General features: G+C 45.8%; 1 protein-coding gene and 1 long non-coding RNA gene across 4 annotated transcripts in view; one reads left to right on the top strand and one right to left on the bottom strand.

Annotated features, from left to right (window-relative positions):
* The window catches only part of LOC128099931 (uncharacterized), a 51,608-nt gene that overhangs the window by 27,936 nt on the left and 1,719 nt on the right, over positions 1-21,953 (top strand). Inside the window, exons 2-3 of one of the 2 annotated variants that reach the window (XR_008214606.1) lie at positions 2,796-2,979; positions 8,671-9,313. This is a non-coding gene — a long non-coding RNA (uncharacterized LOC128099931). The remainder of the gene's footprint in view (positions 1-2,795; positions 2,980-8,670; positions 9,314-21,953) is intronic. The other variant, XR_008214607.1, reaches the window with a different exon arrangement.
* Exoc4 (exocyst complex component 4) overlaps positions 19,225-21,953 on the bottom strand; it is a 768,512-nt gene continuing 765,783 nt past the window's right edge. For both annotated transcript variants that reach the window (XM_052721855.1, XM_052721856.1), the window contains exon 18: positions 19,225-21,256. In XM_052721855.1, coding sequence (XP_052577815.1) covers positions 21,019-21,256 — 238 coding nt within the window. In that variant the 3' untranslated portion in view covers positions 19,225-21,018. The remainder of the gene's footprint in view (positions 21,257-21,953) is intronic.

The following is a 21,953-nucleotide window of genomic DNA, read 5'->3' as shown; positions in this document are numbered from 1 at the left end:
TGATTGTCAGCCCCATCAAGCTGACCTTCCTAAATGATGTCCTGAGTACCAAGGGGATATCATTTCAGTAAACACATGTTAGGAGATGCAGTTGAACCCATAGCACCGTGCTTTGGGTCAACCCTAAATGCCGTGCACTTCTGAAACCATCCCTGGCCTTTTCCACATTTCTCTACCCCAAGATTGAACATAATCTCTATCGCTCCCTGCACACCTGTGACCTCATAACACCTCCATGTTTCATAACAGAAAACACTGAAATCAGCATTTAGAAGCAGCTGCTTTTGCTGAACAACATTGTCTTGGACATGCAAGGTAACTGAGACAGGATCAAAGCCCAGCATGACATCTCTGCCGGTGTTTTATGTCTGTGCTTTGGCCGAAGGTACAGAGATAAATTGTGGTCCTTAATCTTTCCTCTTAAGTCACCTTGAATTCCAGGAAATCCTCCCAAAACAGACTGCCTTTCCCTCTAGATGAGGACAATTACCCAAGAAAATAAGGCTGCATCCTCAGCAATTAGCGGTGCAAAGATTTATTGGGCTACAGTTGGGGTAGCAACATATTGGACCACCTTGCGGCAGAGAGTGGAGCTGAGACAACGTTGGGTCCATATGGGCGGGACCATGCCTTGACCAGGACTCCTTGGTTATGAACTATGCATACCGCTTCCCCGTGTTTCAGCCTAAATTTCATCTCAGTACCCAGAAGACGTGGGGGTCATTGGATTGCTTCATTTGGTTCTTTTCCCAATGTGTCCATATTGCTTTTTGCCCTCATTCATCTCTTCAACTGGCGTATTGAGATGAGTGGCTAAGTCTGCCTTGTTTTAGTGGTGCCAGAACCTGGACTCCGTTCCTAAAATCTCTAGGAACAACCTTGGCATTGGCACCTGGCTCAGACATTTGTGATGTTTAAGCTGTTTTCTGCAGGGAATGGGGAACTTCCCCAGGAGGTCTCTAATATTCACTGCCCGTGTCTGGTCTCTCTTGAAGGGCAGAGGACCAGTAGTATCATTTCTTCAACATGAATTCTCCTTGGCCCTCCTTGAACGTGCTGTGTGTGCATGGCCATCCTCTGCCATGACTCTTGTCCTAAGAGATAGCGCTCCGTTCTGAAGACAGCCTTGCAGACTCCTTGATCTCTGACTGCTGAAGGCAGCACCTCCCATTGCTCCCACAAAAGGACTGGGCTTGTTCCAGCCACCCCCATCCCTGTTGACACCCTCCCCAACCACAACAGTTAATCTGATGTTTTAGATGCAGCGCCCGATTTCTTTTCACAGCCGGCTCAGCTACTTTGCGGTTATGATTAGGAGATAGTGCCCCGTGTACAAGAAGTAGGTCGGGTCACACCGTTTAATAAAGCTATCATGGCCAATGTGAGCGTGACACACAAAAGGGAACAGGAGAGCACAGCTGTACTCTTTGTGGCACAAAACCAGGCGGTGTGCACTTGGTAGGGACCTTTTTGATGTCACAGGGTGAGGGATTAAGTCATAATTATGTAGATCTAAATTGCCTTCCAGCGAGCCCACTGGCGGTTCTTCATTATCATCACAGCAGGTCTAATTCTAGTGCACACTGATCATCCTTCAGCTGCCTGACGCCCAGCCTATGGAATACGGTCAGAATTAAGCAGGGACCTGAGCCATAAAGAGCATCAGGTGCTGTCTTTCCACGTTTGCCTCAGCCGTGTGTTGATGAATGTGTGTGAGCCCGCCTCCTTTCTCGCAGTGGCTGGTCCCATACCTTTGATTCCAGTTCTCAACTGATTCAGTTCTCACTGAGAATCCAGTAGTTAGTGAAATGTTGGAGAAAACTGATCAGTTGCGTCTTCTAGGTGGTGCAATGTGACCTCAGATTTCATTTCTTAGAAACATTTGTGACTGAGATGGTCAGTTGGTATCACCACAAATCTAGACCTCACATAACTCTTCAAATGCCCATAACGTCTTAGTGGATCTCCCCAGGAAGGCTGAGGCAAGGTGCAGGGAGGGGTTTATGGATCAAAAATGCTGATCTGGAGCTAAGGTATTTCTATTCCATACAGGTGTGGAGGAGGATGCCCAGTTGATGGGTAAGAAACCTTGGGATTTAGTTGACTCTTGTTTGGGGTGACTCAGCTGTTAGTCTCAGTTGGGAGAGTCGATGAGTCAAAAGCGCTGTGCTTCCTCATCTTCCAGAGGAGTGAGTCCAGAGACTGCTTAACTCACAGCTTAACTTTAGGGCACCCATCACAAGGCAGCCCCTATGAACGACATTGAGACTAGCAGCTATCCAAGGAGGCCCTGACCACCTCACATCCACCTTCTAGGATCACCTGCCCGCTGCAAAGGAATCCTCAGCTGATTTTACCCTGTGTTTAGCTTCTAACAGAAGCACTGAGGTGATCAACTTGGGGGTGGGAAGTATAGTCTAAGCCAGCAGGTCACTAACCAAAGTTAGCCAGGTCGCTTATAACGAGTGCACTCCCAGACTCTGCTGTGACCCACAGATGCTCACTCCTGGTGGCAAGGGACCGCAGTGTCTTTCTCCCTTGTGACTTCGTGAGACTAACTTCCCATTTGCTGCAACTCTCCTACTTTTCTGTTGTCTTTGATTGCTGTTTACATGGATTTTAATTTATTAATTTTGAGACTGGCTTTCCTGTGTCACTCAGGCTAGCCTCCAACGTCTATGGAATCAATCGGTCCTCTTGCCTCAACCTCTTGAGTGATGGGATTATAGGCACATACCACTGCACCTGGTTTACTTTTAGTTTTTTAATCCTTATGTATCTATTTCATAATCCAGACCACTTTACAGTCTTTCTGGAAAACAGATGGTGGGGGCAGTATCAAACTGTGAGTGACTTTGAACTCAGAGGACATCTCTAGAAAAGTTCCTCCAGGTACCAGAGAACCACATTCATCGCCTCCAGTCAGTTGCCATTCGTCTTGAAATCTCCAGGTGACCAGCATCAGAGTGCTTTAAAATGGTAAGTATTCCATGGTGAGCCGCTCAGACGGAGTGAAATTCTTCCTTGCATTAAAACACAATTAGCAGTGTGGTAATGTTTTCCTATTTAATTCTGTCCTTTGATTGTCTAGAGGATTTTTCCTCTTAGCTTGTATTAGTGATGATTTCTGCATAACAAATCATTCCAAGCTCTAGCTGATTCAGGACCAACAAACATGACTTCCATGAGATCCACAGCTTCTGAGGGTCAGTCAGGAGCCGAGTGTAGACGGAGTGGGGGGGCTCTCGCTGAGCGGTTCTTCTGATGTTCTCTGGCTTGGCTGGAGCTGGAGGACCTGCTCACAGGGTGACCCACTTAACTGGCCGTGGGAAGGAGGCTTCATTCAGTTATTGGCTGGTTTCTGGCAGGAGGCCAGTCGCTTTTCATATGGCCTTCTCCATAGGTTTACTTGAGTGTCTTATGCATGGTGCCAGCTTCCCCAAGGAGGGTGAACTAGAAGGCAGCAGGCTGTGATGGCTGTGATGGCCAACTCTGGTCCTAGTCTGTCATCTCTGTCACATTCCAGGAGAATGGAGCTGTGGGCTGCAAGCTTGAGAGGGGAAGGGCATTTAAACTCCATTTTAAAATTTCATCTTTCATACAAGTTCTATCTTGTTATTGATATTCTCTATTTGAGGAAACGTCAGTTTTGTGCTTTTGTTTAACTCTGTAGACATGGTTTCCTTTATTCCTTGAACATATTTACATCAGTTGATTACATCTAAACATTTTCATTTTATTACTATTATTGTGTGTGTATATATATATGATAGGTGTGTAAGTGAGGGATTACACGTGTAACTTTTGGGAGTCCATTCTCTCCTTCCACGTGGATTTCTAGGATCGAACTCAGGTTATCAGGCCTGTACAGCAAGGGCTCTTACCCCCTGAGCCATTTCCCCACCTCACTCTCCACACTTTAAGAGCATGTGTAGTGTAATGTGATGGATTTTAGTGTACACAGATTGGACAATATTACCGTGAGCTACCTCCAGAATATTTTACTGCCCTAAAAAGAAGTCCATGCCCAGACATTGAAAAATTGGATATGAAAATGTTGCACCCAGAATGCCACCATCTTTTGATGTTATTGCTGTTTGTCAAGTAACCTTTCCAGATCAATTCTGTAAGTTACGTACCCCTTGTCCTGACTGAAGCCTCTGCTCAGCTGACCAAGGGAAGGTTGACTTCCTCAGATTACTGAAAAGTCAAGTCTTGTGTCTTTTCCAAAGGCTTGCATATTGGGCTACACTTGGAATGCCCCAGAACTTTATAACTTTCCGTGTGTTTTCCAGATGAGCCAGAGGTGAGGCGTCACAGTTGGGTCTCTCCACAGCGCACTCAATTCTGTACATGCGCATGGACTTCTAGATCACCAGACATCCGTTGGAGCTTTTCAAAACTCCCTGTGAACATTTCCTTCCCAAGCTCTTCTTTTTAATGTCTGGTCGAGCTCATGTTTGTCCCAATAGCTATCACGGTCTCAGACAGCTACACTGTCAAAACATTTCTATCGATTGTTCTTGACCCCCAAAGTTGAATGAGGTCAAATAACATCTTATGAAAGGGGCCTTTCCAGGGAGCTATGACAGGTCACCACAGGGACAATTCTACGGATGTGCATTTTGAGGGGCTTTCAACACACATCACCTCTCCAGTGAGTATAAAGCAAAACAAGTCAAAATACACACATTTTGTTCTCTCTCTCTCTCTCTCTCTCTCTCTCTCTCTCTCTCTCTCTCTCTCGGGAGTTCATCTATGGGTGTACATGTGAAGGCCAGAGGTCAAAGCCAAGTGTCTTCTTCTATTATTCTCCTTCTTGTAAAAAAAAACTTTTATTTTTATGTGTGTATGTATGTATGAGTATGGACAAATTTATTGTCATCCTTCTCTGGAGAGGTGAGATGTTTCACTACCCTATTATTTTTTGACCTTTAGAGTATATCCAAAGTGATGCTGTGCTAATTTTAGGGCTAGTCTTTATAAGGTTTTTATAAGGACTTTCATTTTGGTTTTGGTTTCTTGAGAGTCCTGAGCTATTATGTAAGAAGTTCAGTTCCTCCCTGGAATATGCTGGAGAGATCATTTGGAGATGCTATGGGATCACACACACACACACACACACACACACACACACACACACACACACACACGAGAGAGAGAGAGAGAGAGAGAGAGAGAGAGAGAGAGAGAGAGAGAGTGTGTCATGGGGGAAGAGCCTTATCTAGAGTTACCTTGAGATTGGTACCCACCAAGGTGTCAGGTTTGTGAGAAAAACCATCCTGGGTACTCTAGATTGGCCCAGATACCAACTCAGTAACATTAAAGGACTCCAGTGGGTGTTACATGGGGTAGAAGGATCATCTAGCTCCATCTCGTTAAATTTCTGATCATCAGAATCATGGGATATAATAACTGTTTTAATATACAATGTCTTGAGTTACCCAGAGATACTGACTGGAACAGGGAGCCAGTGCCCTTCGGCGAGAATGAGCCCTAGTCATGAGCAAGGGCTCAGAGTCAAACACTTTTCTCTGCATCACAAAATGGTCCTACTAGAACCTAGTTGGGTGTGCAAGCTGATCATACCCAAGTAGGAAACTCCCTTGTCCTCTTTGGGGACAGCAAATCTTGTATGTATGATGACCATCAAGTCAATAACTAGAAGGGGAATTGCTGGGTCATGATGGGTAATAGTCTAAGCTTCTTACATGCACACTACCAAATCTTTTCTAGAAAGGTCCTAGCAAGTCCAACCTCCCCCCACCCATGCCCCCGCCACAGTCTACAAGGGTGCCTGTTTCCTGCTCACTCCGTGATGCAGGCTATCAAGTGTGGCAGTCATTGTGATTTTATGGATTATGTAATCTCTCTGCATGACCTCCCTCAGACCGCTCATCTTTATGTCCACTGTGCCGGGCATAGTGTCTGGACAAAATTCACAAGGCAATATCATTTGAAAGAATAAAGCCCATGGAGACTGGCTAAGTCTCTTCCTCCATCCCAAAGCACTCGCCAACCTCCCTGCATCTTTTGCTAGCTGCTCAGGAGGTGCCTTGGATTTGTTCTCCGCCCACCTCTCACCTCCCACACTGTTTCTCTCCCTTCTGTGTGGCTTCCTGTCTCATGGACGACACTCCACCCAGTTACTCTACCTAGAAATGTGACATGGTGGTTTGAATGAGAATGTCCCCCACAGGCTCATGGATTTGAACACTTGGACTCTAGGTGGTGGTGGTATTAGGGGAGGTTATGGAACTTTTAGGATATGGTGCCTTGTTGGGAGGAAATACATCACTGGGGTGGACTTTTGAGGGTTTACAGGCTCACCTCACTTATAACTGGCTCTCTCTGCTTTCTGTGTGTGGTGGGAAATGTGATCTCTCATGCTTCATGCCATGCTCTCCCTGCCATTATGGACTCTTCTTCCTCTGGAACCATAAACTCTCCCCCTGGAGGTCTCTTTTGGTCATGGTATTTTATCACAGCAAGAGAAAAACAGACTAACACACCTGGACAGCCTCCTTTGCCCCTCCACCACACCCTTCTACTCACTGTCTTCTGTTCAACCAGTGACTGCATCCTGTCTGTTCAATTCCCTGCAACTAGGAGTCATTCTCAACATAGTTATTGGCCATCCACCGTGTGCCAGTGATTGATCTAGATCTGAGGATACAAAGAAGAAAGGAGAAGTCCCTATCCCACAGTTCAGTTACAGAGCCTGTCAGATGGCAATAAAGTTGTGAGGAAAAAGTAAGAAGTCTAAGATATAGGAAGGACTGCTGTTTAAATATTTGGCCAAAGAAGGACCCATTAGAGGGTGAAATCTAAGTAAAGCCCAAAGATGGTGAAGGAGCGATCATGTTTTGCTGTGGAACAATCTTTGTACATTGTAAATATGTATTACTCTCATTGGTTAATAAAGAGCTGACTGGCCTGTAACTGGGCAGAAAGAGATTGGGTGAGAGAGCCAGACTAGGAGAATTCTGGGAAGAAGAGCAGAATCAGAGGAGTCACCAGGAGACACAGAGGGAGCAAGACATGCTGGAGGACAGGTAAAGCCATGAACCATGTGGCAGCACATAGATTAATAGAAATGGGTTAATTTAAGTTGTAGGAGCTAGCTAGTAATAAGCCTGAACTATCAGTCAAGCATTTATAGTTAATATTAAGTATCCGTGTTGGTTATTTGGGAACTGGTGGGTGGGAAAGAAAAATCCATTTACAATGTTTTAAGATATTTCCTAAATGTGTCCACTTCTCTTCACTTCCATGCCATGGCCTCAGTCTTAACACTACAATCTCTCGAGTCTTCTTGATAGCCAGTTTCATTTTGTGTTCTCCTTCCCCGTGTCATATTTCTACATCAAAATCTCATGCCCTGCTCTTGCTTACAATCACTTAGTTGTTGCCACACATTCCCCAGAGTCTAGAATTCAAATTCATTAAATATTATCACTTACAAGCCCTTGCGTCTGTCTCCAACTTTATATCTTCCAAGTATCCAAGCATCCCAGCATAGAACTTAACTAAAAAAAAAGAAAACAAAAAACCCCAAACACTCTTGAGTCTGTTTTTTTTTTTTTTTCATTCCACAAAGAAAATAAGGGGCTGCTGTTGTTTATCTATTGATTGTCTTTTTTATTTGAGTTTGAGACGTACCTTAGAGAATCTCATCCCCTTTAAAAGAGCCATTCATTCAGAAAGGACAGGTTTGTGACAGGCTGAAGCGCTCTAATCAGGAAGCTAAGAGCTAATCATGCAGATGAACGACGTTTGTATCTTACCGCAGTCAGGAATCGCCATGCATTATTAATTAGCTGAAGACTGGTGTCATGGCCTGGCTATTAATAGTACAAGCAAGATGGATGCCAAGGCTTGTCGTGATGAGTGCAAAGCTCAGCACCTTGGAAAGGAACCTGTTTGCGTAGCAGCAGGAGTGGTTATTCTTTTCTTTTCCTTTGTTTCTTTCTTTCTTTCTTTGTTTCTTTCTTTCATCTTTTTTTAGGGGGCAGGAGAGGAATTTGCACCCAAGTTATCCGAACTAGTTTATAAGATCTTTTGATCAGACTTCCAGATTTGACGGTGTTTGTGTGTGTGTGTGTGTGTGTGTGTGTGTGTGTGTGAGAGAGAGAGAGAGATAGAGAGAGAGAGAGAGAGAGAGAGAGAGAGAGAGAGAGAGAGAGAGAGAGAGAGAGAGATCAGTGGGTTGGAGGAGCATCAGGTCACAGAGACAAAGCAGAGCCCCCTGTTTCTGGAGGACCCTGTCCTCATCCTTGTGAGGACTAGCTGGAACTACCTCCTAGATCCTATTTTGCAAATCTGAGCAGTGGTTTCCATGGGCACAGTGCAAACGAGCGTCCATAACCAGGAAGGTAACAATTAGTAGACACCCCACTTTGGGGACTAGAGGAACTATAGGGTGGGATACTAATGAGGAGCCCATCAGCCCAGGCTGGCTGCTCCCCAAGAAAAGGCTAGACTCCAGAGTGTCTTCCAGAACTCTCTCTACTGGAGTGGGCATAGACAGTTTCTCCAGAATTGACATCTAAATTAGAACAGTACCAAAGGGTTGACAAGATAAATGGATTGTAAGTGAGAATGAAGTGTGTTTAAGATATGCAGTTGCCGGGTAAGATTTTATGAGCTTTGCTTTTTTTTTTTTTTTAGGAATGAAGTTAAAACTAAATGAATTCACTGGAAGGGATGCAGCTGTACCCCAGGACCCTGATCTCGCAGTCTAGTCCTGATCTGGCTAGGAGGTGGGTCTGATCCTGCCGACAGGATATCTTTTTGTTTGCTTTGGAGTAAATGTTCCAATAACATGATGATCAGAGAGTGGGGACAGTCTGGAGACTTCCCAAGCTTCCATCGAGTTGAAAGGTGACCTGTGTCCTTGCTTGCTGACGTGTTGTCGGTGGATTGCTCACTTTGTAGCTTACGACCTGCTGGCAAAATTGTGGAGAGGAGACATCGCTCCCAGCTCTTCTCACGGCAGAAGCTAGCGATGCTTAGCCAGCTGAGGATGCTGCAATGCTGTAGAACAGTCCTTCCCCGAGGCTTGGGCTGTGGAGTCAATCAGATGCTTACTTCCCTTCTGAACCCTGAGTGGGGTCAGAGAAAGCGAGTGACCACCTTGGGTGTCTGCTGGACAGAGTCTGTCTTCATCCAGAAACCACAGAAGTGAGAAATATAGAAGAACATACCGACGGTTAATACAAGTGCAGTCCCCGACGATGTCTACCGTGGCTGCGCAGATATAAAATCTGCTGTAAGGCCTGCCTCCTGGAGATTTCTCCTTACAGATGGCCAGGTTAGCAGCCCTTTGGCTTATGTCTTCTCATTTAAAGGTGGTGGGTTTTAGATCTTGTTTAAATCACAGTAACATTTGCTTCCATTGGGACATCGAAGAAAGGAAGTCGCAGGGTAGAAAACCAGAAGAAGGAGTTTTCTACCAGCACTTCCATGGTTAGGAATGAGATCTGGGTTTCTGGAGGATAAAAATCTCAATTCTGAAGAATGGTATTATTGCATGGTGAATAATGGAGACACCAAGAGTGGCTGGCGCTGCCGGAGTAGAATGTAGGAGTAGAGATGTATGGCCTCTTGTCGGGGCCTTCAGGCTTTCACGGCAATTACTTATTATAGATAGAAGGTTTTTAAAATTATGTACTGGACTTTTATAGAAGATTTCCCATGAATAATTCAAAATACTGACCCCAGACCTATGTACATGGGCTTACAAACACTAACTGAGCTAAAAATAAAACAAGGAAGCAGAGGAAGAAAAGGCCTGTGAACTGAGGCGATCCAGGGTCAGTGTTTGTGATGTTAATTGACTGGGCTAAGGGAAGTCTGGGTAGCCGATAAACATTGTTTCTGGGTCCATCTGAAGATTAGCCCCAACCAATTCCCTGAACAGAGAAGATCTACCCTCACCAGGTTGGGAGGGCACCGCCCACTCTGTTGAGAGCTCTGAGGGAATAAAAAGGGCCAACAAGGGTAAATTCCCTCTAAGCTGAGCTGTCCGTCTTCCTGCCTCTGTGCAATGGGCTCCTGGTTTTCTGTACTCCAGGCCTACCTCAGAGCATGGCGCCCTTGCCTGGGAGATGCCCACTGATTCCCTTAGTTCACAGGTATTCACCTTTGAGCCAGTTCCTACAAGAAAATCCCAATCTCTTTCTCTCTCTCTCTCATTTTTTTTAATGCAGTTTTTTACTTCAGTGTGGGCTGACCTGGAACTTGCTCTGTAGCCCAGGCTGGACTTGACTTTCTGATGATCCACGTGTCTCAGTCTCCCGAGTGCTGGGATCAAGCATGAGCCACTACGCCTAGTTTTCTTCCTCGTTTTTTTTTCAACTATTGCCTTTCTGCTTCCCACCATGTGGCCACAGGGCGAGATGACCTTTGCCAGATGCTAGCCCCTTGTTTTTGAACTTCTCAGCTGCCCAAACTGTGAGAAACACATTCTTGGTCCCTATAATTTACCTGGCTTCTGGGATTCTGTTATCGCGGCACAGGACAAACCGAGTCAGGGACTCTCCCTCTTGAGTTTTTACAAGTTGGTCCTGCTGAGCCCCTTGTACTTAGGAGTGGTCCTTCTGCTTCACCTTCACGTCTCTATGGTAAACTGTGGGGCTGTCAAAGCGCATCCTTCTTCTCAAGTATCTCTCTCAGCTGATGCCCTACCCACACCCACACCCACATCCTTTTCAATACTGTGGTCTAGTCGTACCTCCATTAAGTTGTGTTGGGCTAACAGTCCCCTGCAGCTGTGGCTCCTTTTGCTGGGTTCCTCAAGGGTTTAGCCTGGTCCACAGTGACCTTGCTTTGGGATGCTGGCTACAGTATTCTTTAGCTGATCCATGGTGTTGTTCTTTCTATGAGATGGATAGGGCCTTGCCTTCTAGTTTCCTTCTTTTAACCTAAGCATAAGACAGGTGCAGGGTCCCCAAATACAGCATCCCTGGGGTGTGAGGCCAAGAGCCCTAGATGCTAGTCCTGGCTTAGTCACTGAGTAGACATCTCCACACTCTTCTCTTGGACTTTGGCATTTTGCTGCTCTGAGAAGTTCAACGGTTGGGACAAAAGCTTTCTAAGTCCGTCCAGTGTTTTCTGCCTACGGCAGGGTAATGTACTGGATAGCTGGGTCAGAAATGTCCCTCAAAGTCCCTTCCATTAGAGGTCTGGTCTTCAGCTTGGCACTGTTGGAAGGCAGCTGAACTTTGAGGAGGCAGGCATTTATGCTAGAAGTTAGCATATTGGTGCTTTGCTCTTGAAGGGCAGAGAGGGTATCGTGGAGGATACCCTGGTGTCTTGTGCTCTCTACCTCAGTCTATCCCTGTCTGTCTGTCTGTCTGTCTGTGCTTCCTGGCTGTCATGAAGTGAATAGGATTCCATAACAATAAAAATGATAGGCTACTAAGACATGAAAGCCAGTCTCTGTGGGATCATTCTCTCTCCTCCCGTATTTATTTTATTTTTGATATTATAATTTAATTACAATATTTCCCCCTTCCCTTCCTTCCCTCCAAACACTCCCATATGCCTTGCCCCACTCTCCCTGAAATTTAGGGCCTCTATTTTCACTAATTATTACTGCATATATATATATATATATATATATATATATATATATATATATATATATATGTGTGTGTGTGTGTGTGTGTGTGTGTGTGTGTGTTATATGTTGGTAGATATATATAATGCTACCTCTATGTATGTTTTCAGGGCTGACTGTTTAGCACTGGACAGCCAGTTGGTGTGCTCTTCGCGGGGGAAGGCTACCTCCCTAGGGAACATCTTTTTCTGAAAATACCTATTGCCTTCAGAGACTGAACTTTTGCTAGACCTTGCAAAGCAGCAAGTTAACAATACACCCTGAGATCATTTAAAACTATGTACTCTGTCTGCTGTCCTACTGTGCACTCAGCCAGTTTATGTTTAACCTGCTTTAAGAGAGCAATGGCACCCACCATACTCTGCTTTGTACTTCTCATGTAATCAACTCTTACAACCTACATGCATAGCTGTTGTGCAATGTTTTAACTGGGTAAAGATGTGTTACATGTGTTTATGCTGCGGAATATTACTTTAATTGTGTAAGGGTGTGTTACATTTGTTTGTGCTGTATTTGTTTAACCATGTAATGATGTGCGTTTAACTATGTAAAGATGTGTTGCATCTGTTCCCCCTTGCCTGCCTAAGGCACCTGATTGGCCTAATAAAGAGCTGAATGGCCTATAACTAGGCAGAGAAAGGATAGGCAGGGCTGGCAGACAGAATAATTATGAGGAAAAATCTAGGCTCGAAAGAGGAATGAAAGAAGAAGAGAAGAGAGAATGAGGGAGACACCTGGGGCCAGAAGCCAGGCAGCCTCCAGCAAGCAGACATGAGAAGCAGTGAAGTAAGATATTACAAAAGAAGGTAAAAGACCTCAAGGCAAATGGTAGATAAAGAGAAACGGGTTAATTTAAGTTCAAAGAGCTAGCCAGAAATGAACCTAAGTTAGGCCGAGCACTCATAACTAATAAGTCTTTGTGTCATGATTTGGGAGCTGGTTGGTGGCCCAAAAAGAGAGATCCTGGTACATATAGCTTCAATCTTAAATTGTGTATTCTGCCATGCCCCTTAGTATAGTGTGTGTGTGTGTGTGTGTGTGTGTGTGTGTGTGTGTGTGTATGTGCTCGCATGTGCGTGTGCTGTGGTACTCATTTGCTGAGAGTATCTAACAGGTTGAAAGTAAACTGAAACAAAACAAGCATATACCATAAATATTGGAAGCAGCATGTGGATACAGGTAGATAGTACATGATTGCCATTTTGGCTCATTCTGTGTTAATAAAGTCATTTTTCCTCTTATAAAACTCTATGAAAAGTCTTTATAGAAAAGAACTTATTTCTTTACACTAATGTATTTCTGTGCTATTCAATAAACATACAGCAAAGCCCTTTGTTAGGGACAGACATCAGACACACATAGCAGACAGATGGCACAGGGAGAGAAGTGAAGAATTCAAATGTGGGCTCGATCTTTGTCCACATCAAGAGGAAGACTTTTTTTAAATATCTCAATGTGATACTGACACATATCTCTCTTAGCTGTAATTAAAATGAAAGCCACGTCTCCTTCTCCTGACACCTTCTGAAGGTTTTTTGGGGGGATTGCTCTTGAAGTCCAGGTGCTCCTCATGTCCAGAGCCCATTAACAAGCTGCTTTTCTCAGAGCAGAAAAGGGGAGGGGCGAGTATATCTTTCCTTCTTAGACAGGGTACCAGCTACAATCCAAAGTATCATCTCCCAAAGTCTGAGTTGTGGAAACAGTTTATTGGGCTTACAGAGCATGCATGAGGGGTTCCTAAAAGGAGTGTGGGTGACCCCCAAGCAGCTGCACCATTGAACAGTCTCACCCCAGCATGAATGATGACTTCCCCACAGCTGCATAGATGACGCCTCCCCCTTCATTCATACCCTATGTACTCTACCTTCTCCAAAGACCACGAGGCCATGAGAAAAGGCGGCAGAATTGAACACAGTGCACAGCTGGTGCCTTCCAGCCCCTTCCTTCTGAGGGAACCTCAGCACTCAACAGCCTCCCCTACAAGAGTCTCTTGCAGTGGTCACAGCTGCTCTGATGGAGATGTGCCTGCTAGCCCTGCAGCTAGAATGCTACAACCACTTTACAGAGACAGGAAAGAACAAACCCCACACTTCTCTGCCCACCCTTTTCTTCAAAGGTCCTCGTGTGTATAAAACTTGAATACATCTGTATGTTTTCACGTACCTTTTGACACAGATGCCACAGCCAAGGAGCCTTCATGGGTAGAGAGAAAAGGTGGTTTTTCTCCCTTGTACAGGCTAAAGTGACATTCTGAGCCCTGATTCTAGAACCATGGCCTCCATTGCCTTTGGATGGAGTGTGAATCACTTTCAACAGCCATTTCAGTCCTTTGGAGGTTTATGTTTCTCAGATTTTTTTTTTTTAATTTTTGTAGATGTACTGGCCCCATGTTATTCATAGACAGTTAGGCCCAGAGAGAGGCAGAGATGGGGAAATGACTTCTCAAATTAAGCCCAGTAGTGCCTCCCTCTGGGGGCCATAGGAAGGACAGAGGAGCTAGAAGAGCCAGGTTGCCAGAGACTGTCACTGGAGCTCCGAGTTGGTGAGCTGCCACATTAGACAGAAGTATTGGCTCAGCACAGAGGAGGCGAGAGGGGCCCCCAACTTGAACCTTGGTGCCAAGCAGAGCAAGTCCACGAACTTGCTGGGTCTCAGACACAGTCCTTGATCCAAGTCCCTGTGTCCTCAGTGAAGGGGGAATGACAGTGTTTCTCCTAGGGTTATTGTGCAGATTCAGTGAAATAGTGTGGTAGAGCATTTAACACATATTGGACACATTACGTGTTCATGAAATGGTGTCTCCCATAATGCACTAGCAATCAACCACAAAATAAAAACAACAGAAGCCAGCTAGTAATGGTTTCCTGATCTCTCACAGTAAGTAAATCCCCGTGAAAAAAACTTGCTTTTTCGATGTGGAGTCGAATTCCTCCTGGAACATCTCTGCAGAGTCAGCAGGAGTCCAAGGCCACCGTTCTAGCAGGGATCACAGATAATGAGAACTCCGCTTACCTACAAGTGCCCAGCCTCATCTTTTTTTTTTTTTCTCCAGTTTATACACATGCAAGCTGTATATACATTTACACATTCGTATGTGGTTTTTACAGGTCACTGAATCCTTGGGATCCCAGGGACTCCCGCTCCAGGTGTGTGAACACCCTGGCAGTATTTTCCATCACAGATGTGTCTTTGGCTAGGCACGTCCCAGTAACCCCAGGTCACATGCATTTCTTCCCGCTCACACCTCATTCTGTTCACAGAAGTCCTTTCTGCTGTTTGCATCTTGGTTCAATTTCAGAGAGATTTCCAGCTCAGCTCCAGCCACTCTCCCATCTCATTACACTCTTGGTAATTAGCTCCATCTCATTACCCCAGCCCGGTTGGAATACGATTACTTGTTTCCAGGTGTAAACCTGTGCGGTGCATACACCTCTTCAAAATTCCAGGCAGGCCACCTGCCGCAGCCAAGGCAGGACAACTACTTCCAGCCGCATACCGTTCATTAGCGCTTCCATGTCAGGGAAAGCACTCCGTTGTATTCCACATCTGGTCACATGCTTATTAATTATGCACTTCTTATAACAACTGTGTCTAATTAGGACAGAGTTGAGACCTCTGCGGAGCCTAGTGATTCTTTGTTTTCCCATTCTTGGTACCTCATTACCCTCCCTCCAAATTATGCCCAATTTGTTTTACATCCATGCCACATTAAGACAATTGCTCTCAGGTGTGTATTACAACACACGCTCTGCTTTTCAACCCAAACTTTCTTGACCAGAACACTCCTTGTTCCCATATCCTGTTGAAGGCTAGCCATTTTTTGGTCTCTGCTCACATTTACCCCTGGATGGAATGAATCCAGCTCAGACTTGCTGAACCCTGGGGCTGGACTCTGGCCTGCTTTATTCCTTGTCTATTTCTGTGCGTGGGTCCTGGGGGGGGGGGGCAGCCACTGCCATGTCTCAGAGCAAGAATCCCAACTGTAAGGGCCCTGGTCCATTCACAGAGCCCGTGAGGCAGGAACCCATTTGTTCCAGCAGGAGCTGGTGAGGCGTGAGCTGCCAAGCTGTGCTGGTGAGAGAAGAGGCACACTGAAAGGGACAGTTCTGAGCTTCCAAAACTTCACACAACTGAGCCAAGCAGCAGGGAGGTGGGCTGAAGATTTCAGTCCTCAACCCTATGCAATGGCTTCCTGAATGAAAGGCTAGTGTTAGAGTATTGAGTGGGAAGTGTGGACAGTAGCAAAAGCAAGATCACCGTGAGTGTTTTAAGAAGCCAGTGGTCTTCTTAAACTTCTATAAACTCAGGGTCTGCGGTATTGACCCAGAGCCCTCCTGAAGCTATCCTGTGTCTCTGTCTTTTTCTTCATTTACGTCTATATTTCATAGCTATCATTTCCCAATTCCACCCCCCGCCCCCCTTCAGAACCGTTCAACAGGTTGAGCGGGACTCGACACCCTCCCATCTTATCCCTGTACCCTCCTGTTCGTATTCGTTGTTCCGTGGGACAGTTTTGTTTCTACCATATATACATATACGATTTTATATAGCGATTTAAGATCTAGAAACCACATGTACAAACTCTCAACAACACGGCTGCCTGCAAAGACAGCACCAACAGCAGCTGACACGACCAGTTTTGTCTGAAACTGGCTACTCTGCTTACAATCCCCTTCAGCTGCGTTCATTTTCCTGCAGATGACAACTTTGTTCTCTGTAGTGAGAAGACATCCCATCGTGCATCTATAGCATAGTTCCTCCCATTCCTCCATGGTTGGGAACCTGGCCTGGCTTCACACTTAGCTGCTGTGAACAGCACAGCTGTAGACACTGCTGTGCAAGTATCCCTGTGACATGTGGATCTGAGTCCTTCAGGCAAGTACCCAGGAGTACTACAGCTGGGTCATGTGGTAGATCTATTTCACTTTTTTGAATGTCTAAAATTTTTAATTCTTTCATAAATGAGCACACTGTATTTATGTCATCTCCACCCTCCCCTTCTAACTCCCCCCATGTTCCTCTCCTTCTTGAATCCCTAACTCCTTCTTCTCTAATTCTTGTTATATGTACATCCTAATGAGTCTGTTTAGTTGTTTGTATGTACATGCCTTTAGGGCTGACCACTTGTGATTGAAAAACCTACAAGGGGGCATGCCCCTGGAGAAGTCTGATGATTCTCCTTCTCTTAGAAGGCCTTGTGAATTTTCCCTCATCCATGTTGGCACGTCAACTGCTGTTGTCATTATGTAGGTCTTGCATAGGCAGCCATAGTTTGACAGTTCACGATGCAGCATCTTATGTCTAGACGATACCCTCTCACAGCAGCCACCCTGGTCCTCTAATTCTCCCACTTTTCCTGCCTCCTCTTCCGTGATGTTTCCCGAGCCTTGGGTGTAAGGGTTGTGCTGTAGCTAACCCAACTGGGGCTGGACACCTCACAGTCACATTATCTGCATTTTGACGAGTTGTGAATCTATTTAGCAGCCTGTCCACTTTAAATAAGGTTCATTGATGAGGCGTGAGAACTGCACCTGAGGAAGCGTGTGAACGCGGCTTCTGGGTGTGAGGATCTACAGGGCAAGGGGCCAGGGACAGACTCACCAAACTATTTGTACTATTTTGAGGAGCCTTCACAGTGATCTCATAGTGGCCAGACAGTCTACCTTCCTCCCAGCAGTATATAAGGATCTCCTTCAGGCCCCGTCCTCAGCAGCATTTGTTATTTAAGGAATATTCCTGTTCCATGTTTGCTTGAGTCTGTAGAAGAGAAGCCAATGGCTAGCTTTGTGGACTAGCCACAGGTCCATCTCATTTGTCCCACATTTAAGGGAAAACGGTGAGCTTTGCGCTCATGCCCTCCTGCTGAGGCTTATCAGTATTTTTCTCCTTTACTCACAACAGCACTTCTTAGGGAGCAGCAGTCATGGTAGAACGTTAACTCTTGAGGCTATGTGTGTCTGGGCTCTCTGTACTAACTCTAGTACTTTCTTGTAATGACTGTGAATAACACAGAATCCTTCTCACAAAACATCCCTGAAGTAGGGCCATACCATGTAGAAACCTTCAGTGTGTCCCCAGTGGTGACAGGTTCTGAGGTGGCTATGCTGTCCATCTGTATCCACTCAACCAGCTACTGAATGTGTCATTGGTTTTGACTGTTTGTAGAATAGATACCAAAGACTTGTGTTGAATGCCTTGGACAAAGGGCCCTATGACCTTTTTCTGTGTAGAACTGGCATTTCTGGTCTGCCACTATTGTAGCAAAGCAGGGATCCACTCTCGCACACGCTCTCTACAGCAGCTCCCGTGCCAGGATACTGCTTGCTGGCTCTCACTGATGCCACTGTCACGCTCAACCGAGTTCTTGTCCCCTTCCACACTCAGGGAACCCACCCCAAGCCCTCAGAACAGGCAGGGAGGAACGAAGAAGGCAAAGATCTAAGTGAAGTGGCCACAGTCACTACAGAGTCGTGTCCCAACAAAAGTAGAACTCCAACAGCTCTCTGCCCCTCTGGTCACCTTACCTCTTGGGTAGACGTACAAGAACCTTGTGTGAGGCATTGCGCTTTTCCATGATTGTCTCCTGTGTGCATTCCACTTCTTTCCTGTCAGGATTCTAAACCACACAGTTGTGTAGTCCTCTCTTCTTCCTCTCAGAAGGTACTGGAAGGCCATCCTGCGGCTGCCTGCTGGCTTCTCACCCCACTGCTGACCTGGTTTCCAGCTCAGTTCTGAGTATGAACTTGTTGGGTTTCAAGTCCAATCCCTAAATGCTACATAAAAATGGTGTCCTCTGTCTCTGGCCTGTGGTAGTTTGAAAGAAAATGACCCCCAAAAGGAGTGGCACTATTAGGGAGTGTGGCCTAGTTGGAGGAAGTGTGCTGTGGATATCGCTCTGTATAAATAAAATGCTGATTGGCCAGTAGCCAGGCAGGAAGTATAGGTGGGACAAGCAGAGAAGGGAATTCTGGGAAGTGAAAGGCTGAGGCAGAGAGATGCTGCCAACCACCGCCATGAGAAGATGTTAAGATACTGGTAAGCCATGAGCCACATGGCAACTTATAGATTAATAGAAATGGGTTAATTTAAGATATAAGAAGAGTTAGCAAGAAGCCTGCCACGGCCATACAGTTTATAAGTAATATAAGTCTCTGTGTGTCTACTTGGCTGGGTTTGAGCAGCTTCGGGACTGGTGGGTGAGAGAGATTTGTCCTGACCGTGGGCCAGGCAGGACTGGAGAATCTCCAGCTACAGAAGTGTGTCACTGTGGAGGTGACCTTTGAGGTCTCATATATGCTCAAGCCACACCCAGTGTCTCAATTTACTTTCTGTTGCCTGTGCAAGATATACAACTCCCAGCTACCCCTCCAGCACCATGTCTGTCTGCATGCTACCATGTCCCACCATGATGATGATGGACTGAACCTCAGAAACTGTAAGTCACCCGATTAAATGTCCTTTATAAGAGTCGTCTTGGTCATGTATCTCTTCACAGCAACAGAAACCCTAAGACATGGCCCAAGTATAGCAGTGCTGGCCACACGCTAGGCTCCCAGGAAATGTTTGTTGAATGAAGACAATCAGAAAAACAACATACAACATTTAAGCTTCTCAAAACAGTTTTTAATTTTTGGTTATTCCCATCCAGATCAAAGTTGTTACAAACAGGTGTGAAAATTCCCTCCCTTGGGGTCCAAGAATGACCTTGAATGGCCCCAGTCCTTCTGGCTCTTCTTCCCATGCGTGTTCAAGGTGCTTCTTTGTCAGTGCACTGGTGTCTCCTGTGACCTATGAACCTCGAGCAGCAAGAGGACGTGGGGGCCTGGGCAAGACCCATACCGCCACGAGCATCGTAGGCACCCGTCTCGGGAAAGGGCAACTGGAAAAGAGGCTGAGCGGCCAGGCCTGGGGGTGCATGCCTTTAATCCCAGACACAGGGAAACTGTCCCATCCTCCTTGCTTTCAGCTGAGTGGACCTGAGCTGTACTGCTTAATATTCAATATTTTTATTGCTTTATTCCTCTCTGAATTTTTCAGTAGATTCGATGTTTACCATAATATTGATGCTTTACTTTCTCATTGTCAAATTATTTTAAAACTATTTTTATTTTTGTGTGTCTGTGTCCCTGTGTTGTGTGTCTGTGTTGGTTTTGGTCAGTTTATCACAGCAACAGCAACCAACTAGGACAGGACTTGTCTGTGAATTTAAATTCCATTAATTGAGGTGGGCAGGCCCACTCTAACTGTGGGGGAATCATTCCATGGGCCGAGGTCCTGGGCTGCATAAAAAGGAGAAAGCTACCCAAACCTGGGCATCCACTGCTGTTTTCTGACTGCAGAGGCAGTGTGAGCAGCTGCCTCAACCTCTGGCTGTCATGGCTTCCTGGCTATGATGGGCTTACTCTTAACTGTTAGCCAAAAAACCCTTCCTTTCCTAAGTCACTCCTGTCACAGCAACAGGACAAGTGACTAACACAGTGTGCACGGGAACATGAGGATGCCCCTCAAAACTGACCCTCAGTGAAGTGTGAGATGGGAAGTTCTGCAGCCGTGGGAGGGTGAATCACCTTTCATCCTTCTTTTGTAGCACTGGTTTTATGACTTGACTTTTTTCTTCATGTGTATGAGTGGTTTTGCCTGCATGTATGTCTGTGCACCACATACATGAGGTACCTGTCAAGCCATGAGAGGACTTCTGGTGAGGGGAACTGAAGTTACAGATGACTGAGCCTCCATGTGTGGGTGCGGAGAATTGAACTCCAGTCCTCTGGAAGGACAGCCAGTGCTCGTAACTGCTAAGCCACGCTCCAGCTCTGACTCTTGGTTTTAATACAGAAGGAATAAACAAAAAGGTTATAAAACCGAACGGCAACCTGTGTACAAGCTATAGCGCACCCCCCCACACCCCCTCTCCCCCACCCCCGCAGCCAGGGATGAAAGCTGCTTTCCCCCAGCCTTGAGATCTGTTTTTGGTAGGGAGGCCAGCTGAGAAGCCTCTTACTTGATTTTGGCAATGGAGACAAAGTAATGTGTACACACTTACTTCACTGAACTACAAAGGCCCTGCTTATGCTATGGACCTTATTAAGTAGCTTCAGGGTGGTCCTAAAACAGGTAGTAGCCAACTTTCCTTCACTCCTTGACATGCCCCCCTTCCTGTCCCACCCTCATCCCTTGGGAATAGACAGCACTAAAGTAGTCATTAGGCAAAACATTCTGCACTGCAAACTTCCTTAGAGTTCATAGAAAAGCAAAAGTGAGGAGAAAAAAATCCACCTTCTATCCACTAAGCATCAGTGTAGACAAAATCAAGTCAGCTCAGGCCATGCCGAGTAGCTAGAGCCTGTGGCTGCACACACAATGAATGCTACCCACACCCACTGCAGTGCACACCATCAGACGGTGGTTATTTTCTTGTCCTTGGTGGCTTGCTTGATGGCAGCCTGCTCACAGATGATCTCTTTGAGCCTCTGCAGCCTGGTGTTCTGGATGGTCTGGTCCCCCACGCCGGTCTGGCTGCGGTGCAGCAGGGTCAGGGCATGAATGTACTCCAGCTCTGTGTACTTCACGCCCTGGTCCACCACCAGGTTCAGGAGCTCATCGGCTGTGTTGTACAGCATCTCGTAGTACTGCCTGGGGAGGCAAGACAGAACCTTGTTGAGTGTTTCCTCCATCAGTATGGTGGCCGGGGGCATGCATATGCTGTTAATTGTATGCTAATATGTTTACTTATTTCACAAACAGCTACGGATTACCTGGAAGGCAAGTTCTGTCCCACTCAACCTCGTAGTCACTCACTCACTCACTCATTATCTTATTATTTGGAGTCACTCATAAGCTTATTATTGGAGACTCTGGGAAAGAAATATAACTTTCTTCTCCTTTAAATGGGATAATAATGTTGCCTACTTCTTCGGGTTATTGGAAGAATTAGTTAATTCATATAACGCACTTAGAATGTGGTGTTTCATCAAGATGAACTCTTACAACAGCAATGGTAATAGGAACACAATAACAGTAACAGTAGCATGAGGGCAGCTTTGAGTGCCCAGCCTGTTAGTAAAGGGACAGAAAAGCTTCCAAAGTGTGGGTCACCTCTTTCCTTCCTTCCATGAAAGCTTTACCAAGGTTGAGGGGCTAGAAGCACGCAGAGTGCGCTAAAGAGATGTGGGCAGAACAGACAGACATCCTACATGTCAGGACTGCTGGCTCAGGAACGTGCATTCCTGCACACAGGGCCTGGAGTTTGCCGCTTCTCCACCAAGAATATCTTGGGGAAAGAAAAACCAAAAAACCAAACACCAAACCAAACTAAAAAACCCCAAACTTC

The sequence above is a fragment of the Peromyscus californicus genome, unplaced genomic scaffold (genome assembly GCF_007827085.1).
Source record: "Peromyscus californicus insignis strain IS unplaced genomic scaffold, ASM782708v3 Scaffold_6__1_contigs__length_162567912, whole genome shotgun sequence".
Lineage (NCBI taxonomy): Eukaryota > Metazoa > Chordata > Mammalia > Rodentia > Cricetidae > Peromyscus > Peromyscus californicus.
This window is presented reverse-complemented; position numbering and strand designations above follow the sequence as displayed.